Here is a 15,623-nt window from a genome sequence, read left to right on the forward strand (position 1 = left end):
TAAGAGATATTTGCTACTACTGTGCTTAGGCACTTTACATTCTCATTGCATCTTCAAAATTCTATAAAGTGGCTACTGCTTAAGTGTCAGTTTTATAGATAAGGAAACCAAGGCGAAGAGGTGAAGTCAACTGCCCAAGGTCATAGGTCTGGTAAATGGTGAATCTTTTAACAAAATGATTAACAGAAGCTACCCTGCTCTAAGTGCTAACCAAGGACTCAGTTCAACTAACCATCACTCTATGTAATATCTTCACCTCATTTCTCCAAGAGCTAACAATTATACAAACATGTAGTAAGTACCTTCTATGTGGGAAATGCTTTATTCGACGGATCTCAATATCGCCACAGAATTCCCAACAAAAAACATTCTCCTTCCCCTTTTTACATAAGAGAAAACTGTGTAGTTCCGCGCGGTTTCCCTAGACCACAGTTCCCAAACTGCAGAGCCGGGACTTGCACCTACTGCTCTCCTACTCCAAACTGGTCCCCACAAACAGCTCCGAGTTGCACGTCTGAAAAATTGAGGCACGCAGGCAAGAGTCCTGCCGGGTCTGCAGGGCGTAAGTCCCGGGGTAGCCACCCCTTACAGCCCGTGCCCACACCAGGTCACACGCCCGCAGGGACGCTCGAGATCCCAGCAGCCACCGATTCCCAGACACCTTGTAAGGACAAATTTTATTTATTGTCCTTTGCCGTGCACGGTCTCCTAATTAATTTGGCTCGATCCGCTAAAAGAACGTCCACCAGCCTTAAATAAGTACAAAAGGGAAAGTTTATTGAAGCAGAACAAAGAAAAAGGGGAGTCCTCTAACAGCAAGAGGGGCTCTATCCGGGAAATTACCTTTAGGCTCTCTGGCAACAACACCGGAATGTTGGAGGACTTATGTCCATCACTCGCAACACAGCACGGGTCTTTTCAGCAGTCCCTTCGGCTACACGTCTCAATCCCGGGCGTAAGACAGCAGCAGCAGCCTGGGCTAGGCAGGCTGTTGATATAGCTCTCTAGACAAAGGTAGTAAACTACCTGTACTTTTGGCGTGGAAAAAAGTGAATGTGCTTGCAGTCACGTCCCAACCGGGTCCTGGCCAGAGATCCGGCAGGGATGGAATGTATCACATTCCTTATCTTGATGTTAAGAACATCTGGTCTTTATAACAAAGTCCTCCCTCTTTTTTCCCAGGGAACTGGCCAGGTACCCAGGGAAAGAAGAGGTGAACTAGTGGTTAGGCGCCTTAGGGAGCCGAAAACCTTAACCCAAGCCTTTCCAACTTAAAGTTTTAACTTTCCTTACACACCTGAAGCCACGTAACTGGGCGTCCTAGCCGCTCGCCCTGCAGGACCCTGGACCACAACATCGCTGGTCACCGCCAGCTCCAGTGGCTCGAGTAACTTCAAGATTACCCCGTCCAAACCCCTTTTTGCGAGGCCTCATGGGAACTGTAGTTTCATCCTAACAGGTTGTGAGCTCAAAAGAGCTTGGCGCGCGAGGGCTGCCGGAAGCCGTAGGCGCACCACCGCACTGCACTCTGGGAATAGTAGTTCTCTAGTTTCCTCCTCACAGCTCCAGTCTCCAGACTACAATCGCAGTCTCCTCAGGGGCGTGAGAAACAGAAGCATTTTTTGTGCCCACTCCAGCACGGAAACCGCGCTCCTCACCCTGCTGGGCGCGGTTTCGCCTTTCTCACAGCCCTAAGTGCTTCCTCCCTTCACTCACTCTGGGGACGCGAGCCTCAAGACTGGCGGGAGAAGGGAAGGTCTGCTTCGGAAGGGACAATGGAGAAGGGCGTTGGTGCGTACTCGCCCACGTCGCCCTGAATAAAGGCCAATTTGTCTCGGCCCCCACAGGACTTCAAAACAAAACATTCGAACGTGCGCACTGATTTGGGTAGGTTCTAGCGGCTGGAGCGCCAGTACGTACGCGCGCCCACTCCCGTCACTATGGTTAGTCCGCTGAGCGCTCGGTTGCGCAGCTCCCCGCGCTGTCTGCCGCCTCCTTGCTCAGCATCGGCGAGATAGCTCTCCCAAGCGCTCTCTAGGTCTGTTCGCCTACCTAGGAGTTCCTGGGTGTCACCAAACACGCCGTGCCGCCCCTTGTCCGGAGCCCCGTCGCAGGTAACAGGCGAGGTTCCTGCTTTAAAGAGACGGACACCGCTGCCCTTCTGCCCACGCGGGGACCTGGGTCTATATAGTCATCTCTTACCTGCCTTGGCGGCTCCAGAGCTCTGCCTGCGCCGGCAGCCTCGGGCCCACGACCCAGGGACTGCTCTGAAGGCCTGGTCTTTCATTCACTGGTAGCACATCGTGAAAGTAGTGCTTGTCCAAATTTAGCCCACCTGCTGGCAAAATCGGACTCACAACCTTACCTTTTTAAATGATAGTGCCACTCTTACTCTATAAGGGTTATTGAGGGAATTGACTGGAATTGCACAGTCTTCTTTTCAAGAAGCCCTATCGCTACCTTTCTGCCTCAGCCTACTTTGAGGAAGATGCTCAGTACAACCTGAAGCTGGGAAGCATCTATTTCTTCTGGGAGAGGGCAGAGGGTCATTCATTTGCCCACTTATTCAACAGAGATGTCTTAAACACCTGCGCCATGTCAGGTTGGGCGATTACAGGGGATACAGGAGAAACCCAGACAGATGGAGGCTCCAAAGAGCTACCCTCAGGAGGTTCTTGGTCCAATAGGGATATCAGGCCACGAGCAGTGACAATTTCAAGCAGTACTAACAGAAATATAATGCAAGCTGCATATGCAATTTTAAATTTACATAAAACAGGTGAAATTCATTTTAATAACTTGTTTAGCCCAAATATATCCAAAATGCTATTCCAAGTTATACTGAATGGAAATATATTTTTGTTGCTTAGTTTTACAATTTAAATTACAACTCTATGAGGCTCCAACAAAGGTGTTTATTTGTATCATGGGTCATAATAGTAGTAAAAGGTTGGAAACTGCCCGATCTCCCAAAATTTGGACAAATAACAGTTCAGCTACACAAAATATGCTGAAGCTGGCAAATGCTGGAAAATAGAGCAGAGCTATATTGTTAAAGTGAGTTAATCTCTAGAAAGAAATGTAGCCAGACATAATGGCTCACACCTTAATCTCAGCACCTTGGGAGAGTGAGGCAGGAAGGCTGCAAGTTGAAGTCCCACTTAGTGAAACATTGTCTCAAAAATTTTTTAAAGAGCCAGGGATGTATTTCCGTGGTAGAGTGCCCCTGCATTCAGTCTCTAGTGGTGTGGGGGGTGGGTGAGAGGGAAGGAGAGAGAATGGAGAACTATCTCTTACATATATGTACCGAACACCTTAAGAAATATGCAGGAAAGACACAACCAGTGTTACCTGGAAGGGGAAACAACAGGTTGTAAAGTGTAAAAATTTGACTTTCTTTTCTCTTAAATATTTTAACCATGTCCATTTTTAAGTTATTTAAGAGGTGGGTAAGCTAAATCACAGAATCTCCATAATTAGTAAACAAAACAGTACGTGTAGAGTGGCTGGTAACCACTGCACAGCCTTGTCAGTTATGGATGCTATCATTTCTCCCAGAGCTCCAGAATAACTCTTCACCCCAACAGAAACTAGCCTACTTTGTTAATGTGTATGTATTTGTCAGGCTAGAAAACTGTTTCTTTCCATAAAGAATGGTAAGTGAATTCCAGTCCCAGCCCTAACTGTGTAGCTAAAGACCACAGTAGCACTCCCAGGCCCCAGAGCCAAACTTTGGGTCCTAATCAGTAAAAGTCAAAGAAACTAAATAAGCCAAGGTTGCCTCTCTGACTTTTTCTTTCTTTTCTTCTTCTATTTCTCTCTCTTTTTTTTTTTTACTGGAGATGGAGTCCAGCCCATTTTAAAATTTTTATTTTGAAACAGGGTCTTTCTAAGTCACTAAATTGCCCAGCCATGCACCACCACACCCAGTGCCCTTGGCTTTTCAGTCAATTAATCAGATTCTTCTGATGACAGCTGGACTTTCTCCACCCCCCACCTCCCACCCCCGTCCCCAAATGTGAGACCTACTTGTAAAGCTGTGTAATCCATGCAGTGCCCCACCTCAAAGTATAGAGCACACCTCACTCTTTGGGCTACTCAGGTCTCATTATATGTACTCATAGTACTTTGCATAGTATTTTTCTTCTTACAACTTAATCTTTTTGTTTCTTTTGTACCGGGGATTGAACTCGGGTCCTTGTACTTGCAAGGCAGGTGGCAGAACCGCTGAGCTAAATCCCTGGCCCACAGCTTAATCTTTAAAGATAGACACAGTAGTTCATACCTATATAGTCCCAGCTAATCAGGGAGCTAAGGTGGGCAGATCACCTGACCTCACAAGTTTAACACCAGTCTAGGAATCTCAGTGAAACATAATCCCCCAAAAATTAAAATTAAAAAAATTTAAAAGCCAAGCATAGTGGTGCACTCTGGGAGGCTGAGGCAGGAGGATCCCCAGCTTGAGGCCAGCCTGGGCAACTTAGCAAGACCCTGTCTCAAAAAATAAAAGGTAGGCCGGGGGATTTAGCTCAGTGGTGCTGCTGCCTGCCTCACAAGCATAAGGTCCTCAGTTTGATCCTCAGTACCAAAATAAATAAATAGATAATAAAAACCTGAGGCTGTAGTTCATTGTGAAGGCTCTGGGTTTACTCCTCAACATCAGAAAACACAAACACCCAAAATTAAAGTTGCAGAGAAGTTCAAAGAATAATAACCCATCACTGAGAACTTTCCATGGTTGTCATTTGTAATGACTGCTCTGATGTCTGCTTTCCCTGATAGGGAGCAATGCATTCTCTCATAGCCTAGACAACAGAGCCTAGTGAGGGACCCAGAGGGACACCCCCCCATCAGTAGTGGAGCGGTTCCCCCTAAAGCCAACTGAATTATTTCCACCCTAAAGGCAGGGTGGGACATCTGCTTTCCTTCACAACCTATCTTCCCCCTAAATGGACCACTTGAATTCTCCCTTTGGACTATTGTTAGATTACTCTCATATTAAACAGCCAAAACCATTGGGATTAAGGCATCTGGAGTTCACTCCAAACTTGCTTTTAAAGACAGGTAATAGGATCAGGTAGTGGAATGTGGAGATATTGGGAGAGAGGCTTCCTCCAAGGGAACTGGTCTGCAAGGTGGGGGAGAGGGTAGCAAAACAAACCCTCTTCATTCATCCCCTAGCAATGTTTCCCTGAAGGGTCCCAACCATGTGCTGTTTCTGTTTTTGGTACTGGGAATCGAACTCAGGAGCTTGCACTTGCAAGGCAGGTGCGGTGCCACTGAGCTAATTCCCCAGCTCCGCTTCTTGTTTTTGTAGGCTGGTGAAGAGAAGCGGGACCCAGTGGGGATACTGAGAAGAACAGGAATTGTTGGCACTGACTATAAATTTGCTACAGTGATGACTCTCAGAGCTCTGGAGCCTCAGGAGGAGCCAGGGGAGTAAAGCTGAGCTGTGGAACTGGCCCACACGGCCACCCACTGATGTGCGGGATTCGAAGCAGATCCCACTGGCCCCTGAGAGGGGTCCAAATGAGCAGCAAGTGCAGGATGAAAGGGGAAGAAAATGAAAAAGATAATGCAGGAGCATAGTGTGCGGCCTGGGAATGGAGGGAGACAGGGAATGCTGATGTCAGACACCCGCCCCACTTTTTGCTGTAAGTGGATTTGGGGACCACAGGCTTCCTTAGTATCAGCCAGCAGAATGTCTTCCTCCAAAGATACAGAATCCAGAACTGTGGGTTGAATCTGCCCTCTTTAGCCTCCTTTTCTTCTCAGACTTCATGTTCCTCGCACAAGGAAGACGATATCTCCCTCTCAGGGTTCTTTCAAGTACGAGGGACATAACTAATGTGGAAGCTCTTCTGTGGGTGCCAACCCCCTCTACACATGCCAGATAAGTTTTGCCTGCTGCTTCCCCCCATCTAGCCATCAAGTCTCTGTGGCAACATAGAGTATAGGCTCAGCGACAGCAGAGGGTGGCTTCTGCTCTCTTTGCTTTAGGAGACCCAGGCCGTACCGACTGAGGACTCCAACAGCTCTGAGCCTGCAGCCTTACACTTCAGGGTGTATAAGATCAGCTGAAGAGCATGGTGAAGCCCGGGTTATCAGCTGGGTGGGGTGGCACACACCTGAAATCCTAGCATTCTGGGAGGCTGTGGCAGAAGGATCCCAAGTTCAGGCCCAGCCTGGGCAACATTAGCAACTTAGTGAGACCCAGTCTCAAAAATGGGCGGTGGTGGTAGTGCTGGGTATGTAGCTCAATGCAAAGGCCTTGGGCTCAATGCCCAATACCAGAAAAAAAATGGATGGGTCCTGTCCTCAGCTTCCAATTCAAAAGCTGTAGGGTTTGGACAATAATCCGCATTTCTAAATTCCCAGGCCATGCTGATGCTGCCAACCCAGGGAACCAACACCCTGGGCCCATCCGACAGCAAGGTTGGCTTTTGTTGCCCTCTGCTGGCCAAACTATAAATTTAGCTGTCATGTTTCCAAAGAAACCAAAAAGAGCAAAGCAGGGAAATAATGGAAATAGAGTGGTCACCAGTAGCCTAAAACCAATAAGCATCATTGTTTGCTGTTTCAGGGTATCCTTAAAAGGGTTTTCGCATGAATTGTCCTATTTGATCTTTGCAATTGTTCAGTAGTGCAGGGATGATTGGCATTTTCAATTCATAAATGAGGAAAAACAAACCCATTGTGGCACCACTAATGGCACACACTTGATAGAAGGAGACTGTTATAAGATTTACTTGTAATCAAACCAGGAAAAGTAGTTTGTCTTCATGATAACCAAAGAGAACAGAACGAGGAAGTAGACAATGAACGGCAGATTATCTTCTTTAAGAAAATCATCTGCTCCTACAAGTCTGGGGAACCCCACAAGACCACAGACTGGGCTGGGTGTGCTGGTGAATGTCTATAATCCCAGCATTGGGAAGGCTGAAGCAGGAGGATCACTGCGAGTTCTAAGTCAGCCTGGGCTACATAGTGAGTTCAAAGCCAGCCTGAACTACATAGTGAGACTGTCTCAAAACCAAAACAACAACAACAACAACAAAATACCACAGGCTGGATCCTCTCTCTCTCTCTCTCTCTCTCTCTCTCTCTCGTTGTGATGTGTAACAAAATGAACCTAACCTCCCAGGTCCAGCCTGCTATACAATCTGTTTTGTGTGTCCAGCTGGTTCCATAACCACTTTAAATAGAACTAGCACTTAAATACTTTTGATTTTGACATAAAAATGGAACATTAGTTTACAACTTTGACAAATCAGCAATAAAAACAATGGGAATAATAAGGATAGCAGTTGGGCCGGGGATTTAGCTCAGTGGTTCCACCACCTGCCTCGCAAGTGCAAGGTCCCGAGTTCAATTCCCAGTACAAAAAAAATAGTAAATAATAATAATAATAATAATAATGATAGCAGGAATATTTAAAAACAAGACATTATGAAATAAATATTAAAATACATTATAAAGTTGTTGAGAAGGAAAAATAAACGAACTTTAAAAATTCATATTTTTTCAGGCAGGCTGCTGCATGGCACACACTGGCAGCAGGTGGCGGGTGTACCAGGTGGGGCTAGTAGTCCCAGGTTCCCCTTTTCTCTGTGTGCTTCCCATTTCAGTAACTTTTAATGCCGATAGAATCACCTATGCCCTAGGGAATTCATTGCAAGTTACTGCATCCCATCTCCATGGAGGTCTAGCATAGGGCCCAGGACTTGGCATTTGAAGATGCACCCCCTCCCTAATAATCTCGGGGTAGGAGGTCCAGGGACCACACTCTGAAAGCCTCCTACTCCTCACAAAATGTTGTTTGCCCATCAAGGTATTCTTTTCTCATCCCTCTCTAAGTTTCTGTTTCCCTCACCATAATATCCTAGGTAGAAAATGCTAAGATTCAACTCCCCAGTCCTTTATTTCCCCTAAGCTTCATTTTTCTCATCTGTAAAGCAGGGAAATACCTACATTACAGGGCCATAGTAAGGACTAAATGAGAAGGTCTATCTTGTAATTCCTGGCATGCACAAGGTGTTCAGTAAACATGAGTTCATGATTCCTAGGTCAAAAAGTTAAGTAGTTAAGCAAGCGTCTTTTGGATTCCCACAGGTGTTTAAGCAACGGTCCTGAGGAGGACCCGAGGAAAATCAAGGTGATGTCTTCCACGAGACTCGTTCCCACCTGGAAGGATTTTAAATACCTCATAAATGACATCATACATGAAAACAAGGTAAAGTATGAATATGCCATTGGTTGGCCTCTGTCTTACAGTAATGAGCACTTTGGAAGAGCCATAGATTGTCTATCAATCAAGATAGTTGTCACTCTGCAAGAAAGTGGACCACCCATTTCCAAATAAGACTATAGGCTTTATACAAAGACAATTTATAGTAGATGAACACTCAGAAGCATTGTTGGAGGAACCAATGCTCTGGAAAGAAAGATTTCCTAACAGAGAAAGGAGAAGGCAGCAGAAAGAAGCCAACCTCCATTTTGCTACGATGACTCTGTGCAAATGGATCCGTGGTGCGTCTTGCACAGCGCACGTTCTAGAACTACAGCTAATACGTATTGTGTATGCACTGTTCCTCTCAAACTTGAAGGCCAGACAGGGTGTCCTAATGTTTTACTTGTGAAGTTTTAAGCTTTAATAACTTACAGCTGACTTTTGGGAGATCCTGTTAAGGTGATATACTTGCTTGGGTAATCTGTTAAATGCTCTGTCTTTTAGTCACAAGGAAGAATTATTAGAGGGGAGGTGTGGCTAATGTCACTTTGAAAAGAATATCATTCTCAGGGCCAGGGATTTAGCTCAGTGGTGCCACCACCTGCCTTACAAGTGCAAGGTCCTGAGTTTGATCCCTGGTACAAAAAAAAAAAAAAAAAAAAAAAAAGTATACTAAAGAATATAATTTCCCCCTATAACCCCACTAATAAAATCTGTCCATCTGTCCATACATGGCCTAAGGGTTCTGGTCCCTCATGTGTTGGGAGATTTGTTACAAGTGCAGGGATCTCATTGTGGTAAGCTGTCAATGTGTGGGCATAAACAGGAGGTAGAAGGGGTGGGAGGTGTGATTTTGGGAATTGCTTCAATCATGAATTTTGTGAGAGAATATATTTAGTGCACGTGTGCCCTGGCCTCTTAAGTTTATGCTATGCCTCTCTCCAGGACTCTTCAGATGACTCAAAGAATGATACTGTTGTGCTGAGTGACAGGTCCAAGATACTGTTCAAAGAATCTCGCTATCCTCAAAATATGCCACTCATCTGCCATTACTTCTGTGATGCCTACTTCTTCGCCTCCCTGTCCTGGGTGACGCCCCACTCAAAAGAAATACAAGACTTTCTTTCCCTTCCTAGCCCACTTTCCACGGACCAAACCCACACAGCTCTCAAACCAAACTGACAAAGGAATACGCACCCCATGAATGAATGTGACCTGGATCCAGGAAGCCTCCCACCATACTTTCCCTGGTTACTGTTTCCATATTGAGCACGCTTGAGTCCCATTAAAGTAGGCTGAGATTTAAAAAAGGGTCCGACGCTTTCCGCCTCTACCCCAGTTCCAAGTTCCATCACTAGAGGGCAAAATCACTGTAGTCCTCCAGTTCTCCCTTAACAAAAGAACAGGGGAAAATAGCTGAAGAGTTGGCCAAAGCTTTCCTCCTCTACTATCTTTTCTGGGCAGTTTCTACCTTATTCTCTTCCAGGCTATAGTGTGGATGAAGAGCAGATCTGAGGACATGGTTGAGAAGAGAACGTTCCTCATGACTGAGCGGCTGCCACCCATCCAGTCAATGGTCCACACGGGTTCGTTTCATATCCTCGTGGTCTACTGTGGTGACATGCTCCTGCGCCTCTTTGGGGACCACTTCCGGGCATTCAAACCCCTGGGCACAGTGCCCTGCCGCTTCAACGTCACCTGCCTCTGCTATGACCCAGAAATGAAGATGCTTCTGTCTGGCATCAGGGGGTCAGTGGTCACCTGGGTCATTGATCAAAGTGGCAAAGGCCTCCAAATAGCTCACATGTTTTCCATGCCTGGAAATGAGCTTGTCCAGCACATCATGCTGAATGGCCCCAACGGCTCCCTCCTAGCCCTTTGTGAGACTGTGGTGAGAGCCCTTGAGCGTCAGGGCCAGGGCAGGCTGGGAGAGGTGAAGAAGTTCACGTCCACCTGCAGTGGCTCCTCTATCACCTGCTGCTTCACCAGTTTGGATCAGGGTTTTCTCTATGCTGGAAACAAGGCCGGGGAGATCCAGGTGTGGAACCTCAGTCACAACAAGGCCCTCCACAGTTTCAAGGCCCACTCCGCATTAGTGGTATGTATCCGCAGCCGGTCAGAGGCCAACACCCTGCTAACAGCTGGCAAGGAAGGCTTAATGAAGGAGTGGAACCTTACCTCAGGGAACCTGCTTCGGCGACTAGAACTTGGTGAGGAGCTGTACCGCCTCCAGTTTATCGATGACACTATCTTCTTCTGCCAAACTACTTATACGTTTTCCTTGCACTCTCTGCCCTGCTTCTATAACCTCTTCCATGTCTGTGGATCTGCTCCCCAGCACGTGCATCGGGTCTGCCGTGGTGAAAACTGGTACAGAATCCTGTGCATCACAGAAGATGGCCTGTTGCGCTTTGTGTCCCCAATAACAGGGGCGCTTCTGCTCCTCACCTGGCCCTTCTCAATCCTGGACCAGGCTGTGGATTGGGCCTATCATCCAGGCAAAGAGGAGCTGTTTGTGGCAACAGGCAGCACAGATGTGCTGGTGTTAGACACAACCCGTTGTCCTTGCCCGGCCAAGTATCTTTTATGCACCTCACCAAATTCTCAGGACTTTGTATACTGCCTGGCTTATGGGCATTTCCACCTGGGGCGAGGGATAGAAGGGCTGATATTCTCTGGGCACCAGAGTGGTATAATAAGAGTGCTTTCTCAGCATAGCTGTGCCCGAATAGAGAAATTCGTACACTTTGGGGCTGTACTGGCACTCTCTACACTGTCTGCAGGGCTCCTGAGTGGCCAAGAAAACTCTTTACTGTGTTCCTATGGAATGGATGACTATATACACTTATCAGAAGCTGTGCTTGATGGAACCAAAGTACAATTGCAGCCTCTCTCGAGCATTCTCAGCAGCTGTCACCTAAAACAACTGGTACTCTTGCCCAACGCTGTGGGTGCCATCACAGACTCTAACTGCCTGCGTCTCTGGAAGTTCCATGATGTTATGTCCTATGAGTCACAGGGAGGCTCAAAATTCATAGAGACACTGCCTCTGCACCAGTGCACCATCACATCCTTTGACGTCTGCTTGTCCTTGAGTCTTTTCGTCACAGCTGGTAGTGATGGCTCCGTCCGGATCTGGGACTTCCATGGTAGACTCATAGCCATGCTGGACTCATCACTGCACTTTGGTCCAGTCTGCTTTGCAAATGACCGGGGTGACCTGCTTGTGACTTTCAACCAGGGTCTTTATCTGGTATCCTGTTTAAAACTGCTTCCCCCTACCCTGCTTTCTCTCCTTCCCCTAAGGAGCATAACAGACGAAGTGCTGGAAGCCCCTAAGCCTTTCATACCAAGCTTCTTCCTCTCTTTTGAGACCATGTTTTTGCCCAAGTATATCTACGCTGGTCAAGGGAAACAGGAATTTGTGGGTCTGCAGAGCCTTGTCAATAAGCGGGCCATTGCCTTTGACCATTCTGTGCCACATGTCATAGAAGATGAGGATGGGAGCCCTGTGTTACTGGCTCCTGCAAACATGAGGAAAGGGTGGCAATGGACTGGATGCAGATGAACAAACCTCCCCATCACCGTTACGTGGTTCCTCCTCAGTTACAACTGACTTACTGGGATGGACTCAACCCTTATGAGATATTGAGATGCTACTTTGGCTATGGGCGGGAATGGACCCTTGCCCCCGATTGCTACATCCCCAACTCAGTAATTCGTGCCCGTCTTTGGCCAGAGGGCAGCCCGATACACCTACAGTGCAACCTGCACTCACCTCAGCGGGAACTGAACTGGGCAACATCTCAGCCCTTCTTCTTCTGGCACAGTAGGGTAAGAAATTTAAGTGAAGCACAAGAATATGAAGAGAAGGACGAAAGCTTTCTAGCATTGAGAAAGTCCAAGGATGGAACCTACAATGTCCTTATAGATGCAGCTAACCGTAGTTGGCTGGGAAGAAAAATGAGTGAAATAGCTATTAGTAGCCTAATCAAGACAATCCTCAATATTATGATCCATGCTTCCCCAATGAAGTTCCAGTGCTGTATTGGTGCACTAGGGCAGATCTTTGCCTCTTACCAGGTGTTGCCCTCCCTCCGCTCTGAGACAGCCCATCGTCTGCTGGATGATACAACCAATGCTAACCCACTGATCCGAGAGCTAGCCTGGGAAGGGCTGAAGCGTCTAGGAATGGTCACTCATCTCTTCGCCTTGCCTCTGACCCAAGGGCTAATGGATAAGGACGAAAGAGTGAGGAATAAGGCCCTCACCATCATGCCTGAGATTGGAATCCACTCTAGGACCTCACTCTTAAACTTGATCCAGAGACAAGAGACTTTCCAGGAACTCCAGTAAGTTGTCTGTGCTTTCCTCAATTCTGTTCCACCTGCTAATTTTCTTCTCCCTTTTTTCCATTCTCTTTCTTCATGATCTTTTCATCTCTGTTCATTAGACTTCCTGAAACATTCTTCTTCCATAATCCATTTCTTTTTTCTTTTTGCAATGGGATGTTGCTATACTACCCAGCTTAGGGTCAAATTTGTGATCCTCCTGCCTCAACTTCCCAAGCAGCTAGAATTACAGGTGCATACCTGGCTTCATAGCTTTTTTTTTTTTTTTCAATTCCTAGACTATCTTTGATGATCCCCTCTCTGATCACCTTTTTCTCCATTTCTTTGCTATTTCCTATCCATCCCTTGTCTTCTTCAAGTTCCACTTTCCATTGTTTCCTGCTACTCTGCAGCTCCCATACAAATCCCTCCAGTCATTGCTTGTCTGTGAGGTACAAGTCTGGCTGGGACAAGTACACTGCTCGTATGTCTCCTAGCACACTAGTAGAGGCCTAGCTTGTGTGTTGAGCCTTTTCTATGTCCAGCTATGGCCTCGCCCATACCCCCTAGTTGGATGCCTCCATAGCCCATCCCAGCACACTCCAATAACCAATCCTGCTAAGCCAAATGTATTACTCCTCCTTTGCCACTCCCTCTTTCAAAACTTTATAATTGCTGGCTGAACTTATTAAAGTGGAGAGCATTCCAGAAACCTCCCTGGAGTATGCTTGGTGATTCTGTACCTTACCCTCCCAGTCTGAGTTCCTGAACCTTGTTCTGTGAGAAGGCTTGCAGATGAAAACAATTGCCATCTTGGCTTCTTAGATTTTTTTTCTTTCTTCTTGGTTGTCATTTACCTCAATCTATGCTGTTCCTCTTGGCCTCTTTACCAAACTTCCTGCCTATTCTACAGCAGTTCTTTTCTTCCCATTCTCTCTCCTGTCCCGGATTCAACACAGTTTTTCTTCTTCTTTCACCTTCATAGGCAACAGATGGTTGGGGAGGAATCCCTGGACCGCCTGCTGGGGATGCGGCCCACAGATCTCCAAATCCTTTTCACTCAAGTGCAGCAGCGACTGAATGAAAATTTGACCTTGTCAAAAGAAGATAAGAAGCCTCATTTTTCTTTATATGTCTCAAGGGCTTCTGTATCTAGGTCCCCTTCCATACAACCTGCCACTGAAGAAGTTGAAGTCAAGCACAGCAAAGGCCAAAGACGAGGTCGAGCAGGGGGCAGAAAACATAGTATGTATGGAATGACCTGATCCATGCCTCAGGGTCCCCAAGAAGTAGAGTAGTCAGGACTAAAGCGGGTCAAGAGATACCGAGGGGAAGAGAGATAAGTGGAAGATCTCATCATAGCAGAAAATTGTCCAAGGAAGGATCTACCCAAATTTTGAAGATTCCAAAGGTTGTTGAGGGAGGAGCACGGGGAATACAGAAAGGAGATTTTTTTGTTACTTTTAAAAGTTTTATCAGGACACATTAGTAATAATGATTAGATTCATCATCAATGCTTTCTTTAAAAAGGCAGGGGCACAGCACTCTCTGTTGCTACTTCTTTCACAGCAGTTCCCTTAGTTCACACTACATTTGAGAAGAGCTAACCTTCCATACTTTCCTGACCTCCATCTCCTGATTTACTCTGCAGCCCGAAAATTGTTGCGAGGTCTCAGAAAGATGAAAGAAGGAGACTCTAAACAGATGAGCACAGAGCCAGGCCCCATAGAAGCTGAAACTGATCAGAGTGAAACTGCACCACTTGAGATGGAGGACACAACCTTCCACACAAGGTCTTCTGTCAGTAGTTTAAAGGGCTTTCAAGATGTTGAATTTTCAGAGACAGATGTTTCAAAGGATGACATTGCTCTGACTCTCAAGGTGCTAAAGAAAATTCATGACACAAGAGTCAAGAAAGCTGCAGCACAGAAACCCATAAAGAAGCACAAGAAAAGAAAAGAAGAAAAAGTTTTAGTTGGGGAAGCTTTGCCAACTATAATAGAAGAACCAGTAAAGAAAGTAATTAAAGCTCAGGGGCGGGATGCTGCTGGAATGCCTGGCCAAAGGGCTGGACATGGTGCCTTATGGAGAGAGGCTCTATGTAGTCTTACGACCCTGAGGCTATCCGGATCCCAAACAAAAATGTCAGAAGATCTAAACACTGAGTTGGTGACTATGGCTCAGGAGATTCTGGCAGATCGGCAACCCAGCTGGGAGCTCTTTCGGGAGATCTGCCCCTTGTTGAAGAAAGAAAGCAAGGATATGCTTGAAGACCTTGCCTGGGATGCAGTGTGGCCAGAGGAGAAACCAACTTTTATCTATGAAGAAGCAATTAGAAAGGATATGGTTATTAGAGACAAAACAGAAATACCAGAGGAGCAAAAAGAGCAAGTGCAAAAGGAAGAAAGGGATGTGCAGGGCTTGCAGGAAGTAATTCCAAAAAAGGCAAGAAAAAGAAAGTTAGCTTTTTAGAACCAGGTGACCTAAGTAAGAGAAAACAAAAGTCAAAGAAGGAAGAAAAGAAATGCTCTAAGAAAGTATCTACAGAAGAGAGGAAGACAATACAAGAAGAAACTAAAGTAGGTATAAAAGAGAGGAAAATGACCAAAGAAGAAGAGGAGTCAAGTGAGAGGAAAATGACCAAAGAAGAGGATTCAAGCAAGAAAGTAGAGGAAATGACAAAAGCAGAGGAGGAAGTGACTGAACAAAAAGAAAAACCAATTATTGCTGAAATAATGCTGTCTTGGCAGGAGTGGAAGAACTCATGGAATCAGTGGAAGCAGGCCCACGACAAGACAAGAATATCCTGGGAAGAATGGAAGCAAGAGTGGGACAGAAAGCATCTTCAAGAAGAAAAAAAAAATACCCCAGGCTAAAGAGAAGCTATTCCCAGAGGAAGAAATACCAGAGGGTGGGGGAGGGAAGCTTAGATGGGATGAGTGGAGACAGCTCTGGGAAAATATATTGTCATCCAGATTCAAGGATAAGAAAGAATTCGAACTAGAGAAAGAACTACTTAAAGAGTGGGAGGAAATATCCAAGGAAATGGGAGGAGGAGGAGG

General features: G+C 46.3%; 1 protein-coding gene across 1 annotated transcript in view; it reads left to right on the plus strand.

Moving 5' to 3' along the window:
• Nucleotides 1-1,879: 1,879 nt before the first annotated feature.
• Nucleotides 1,880-15,623, plus strand: part of LOC104867510 (WD repeat-containing protein 87-like) — a 19,446-nt gene continuing 5,702 nt past the window's right edge. Inside the window, 9 exon segments of the mRNA XM_019208633.2 lie at nt 1,880-2,114; nt 8,113-8,233; nt 9,176-9,346; nt 9,717-11,748; nt 11,751-12,582; nt 13,547-13,806; nt 14,213-15,009; nt 15,012-15,416; nt 15,418-15,535. Coding sequence (XP_019064178.1) covers nt 8,159-8,233; nt 9,176-9,346; nt 9,717-11,748; nt 11,751-12,582; nt 13,547-13,806; nt 14,213-15,009; nt 15,012-15,416; nt 15,418-15,535 — 4,690 coding nt within the window. The 5' untranslated portion in view covers nt 1,880-2,114; nt 8,113-8,158.

This window comes from Fukomys damarensis, unplaced genomic scaffold (assembly GCF_012274545.1).
Source record: "Fukomys damarensis isolate Sample0158 unplaced genomic scaffold, DMR_v1.0_HiC HiC_scaffold_19, whole genome shotgun sequence".
Lineage (NCBI taxonomy): Eukaryota > Metazoa > Chordata > Mammalia > Rodentia > Bathyergidae > Fukomys > Fukomys damarensis.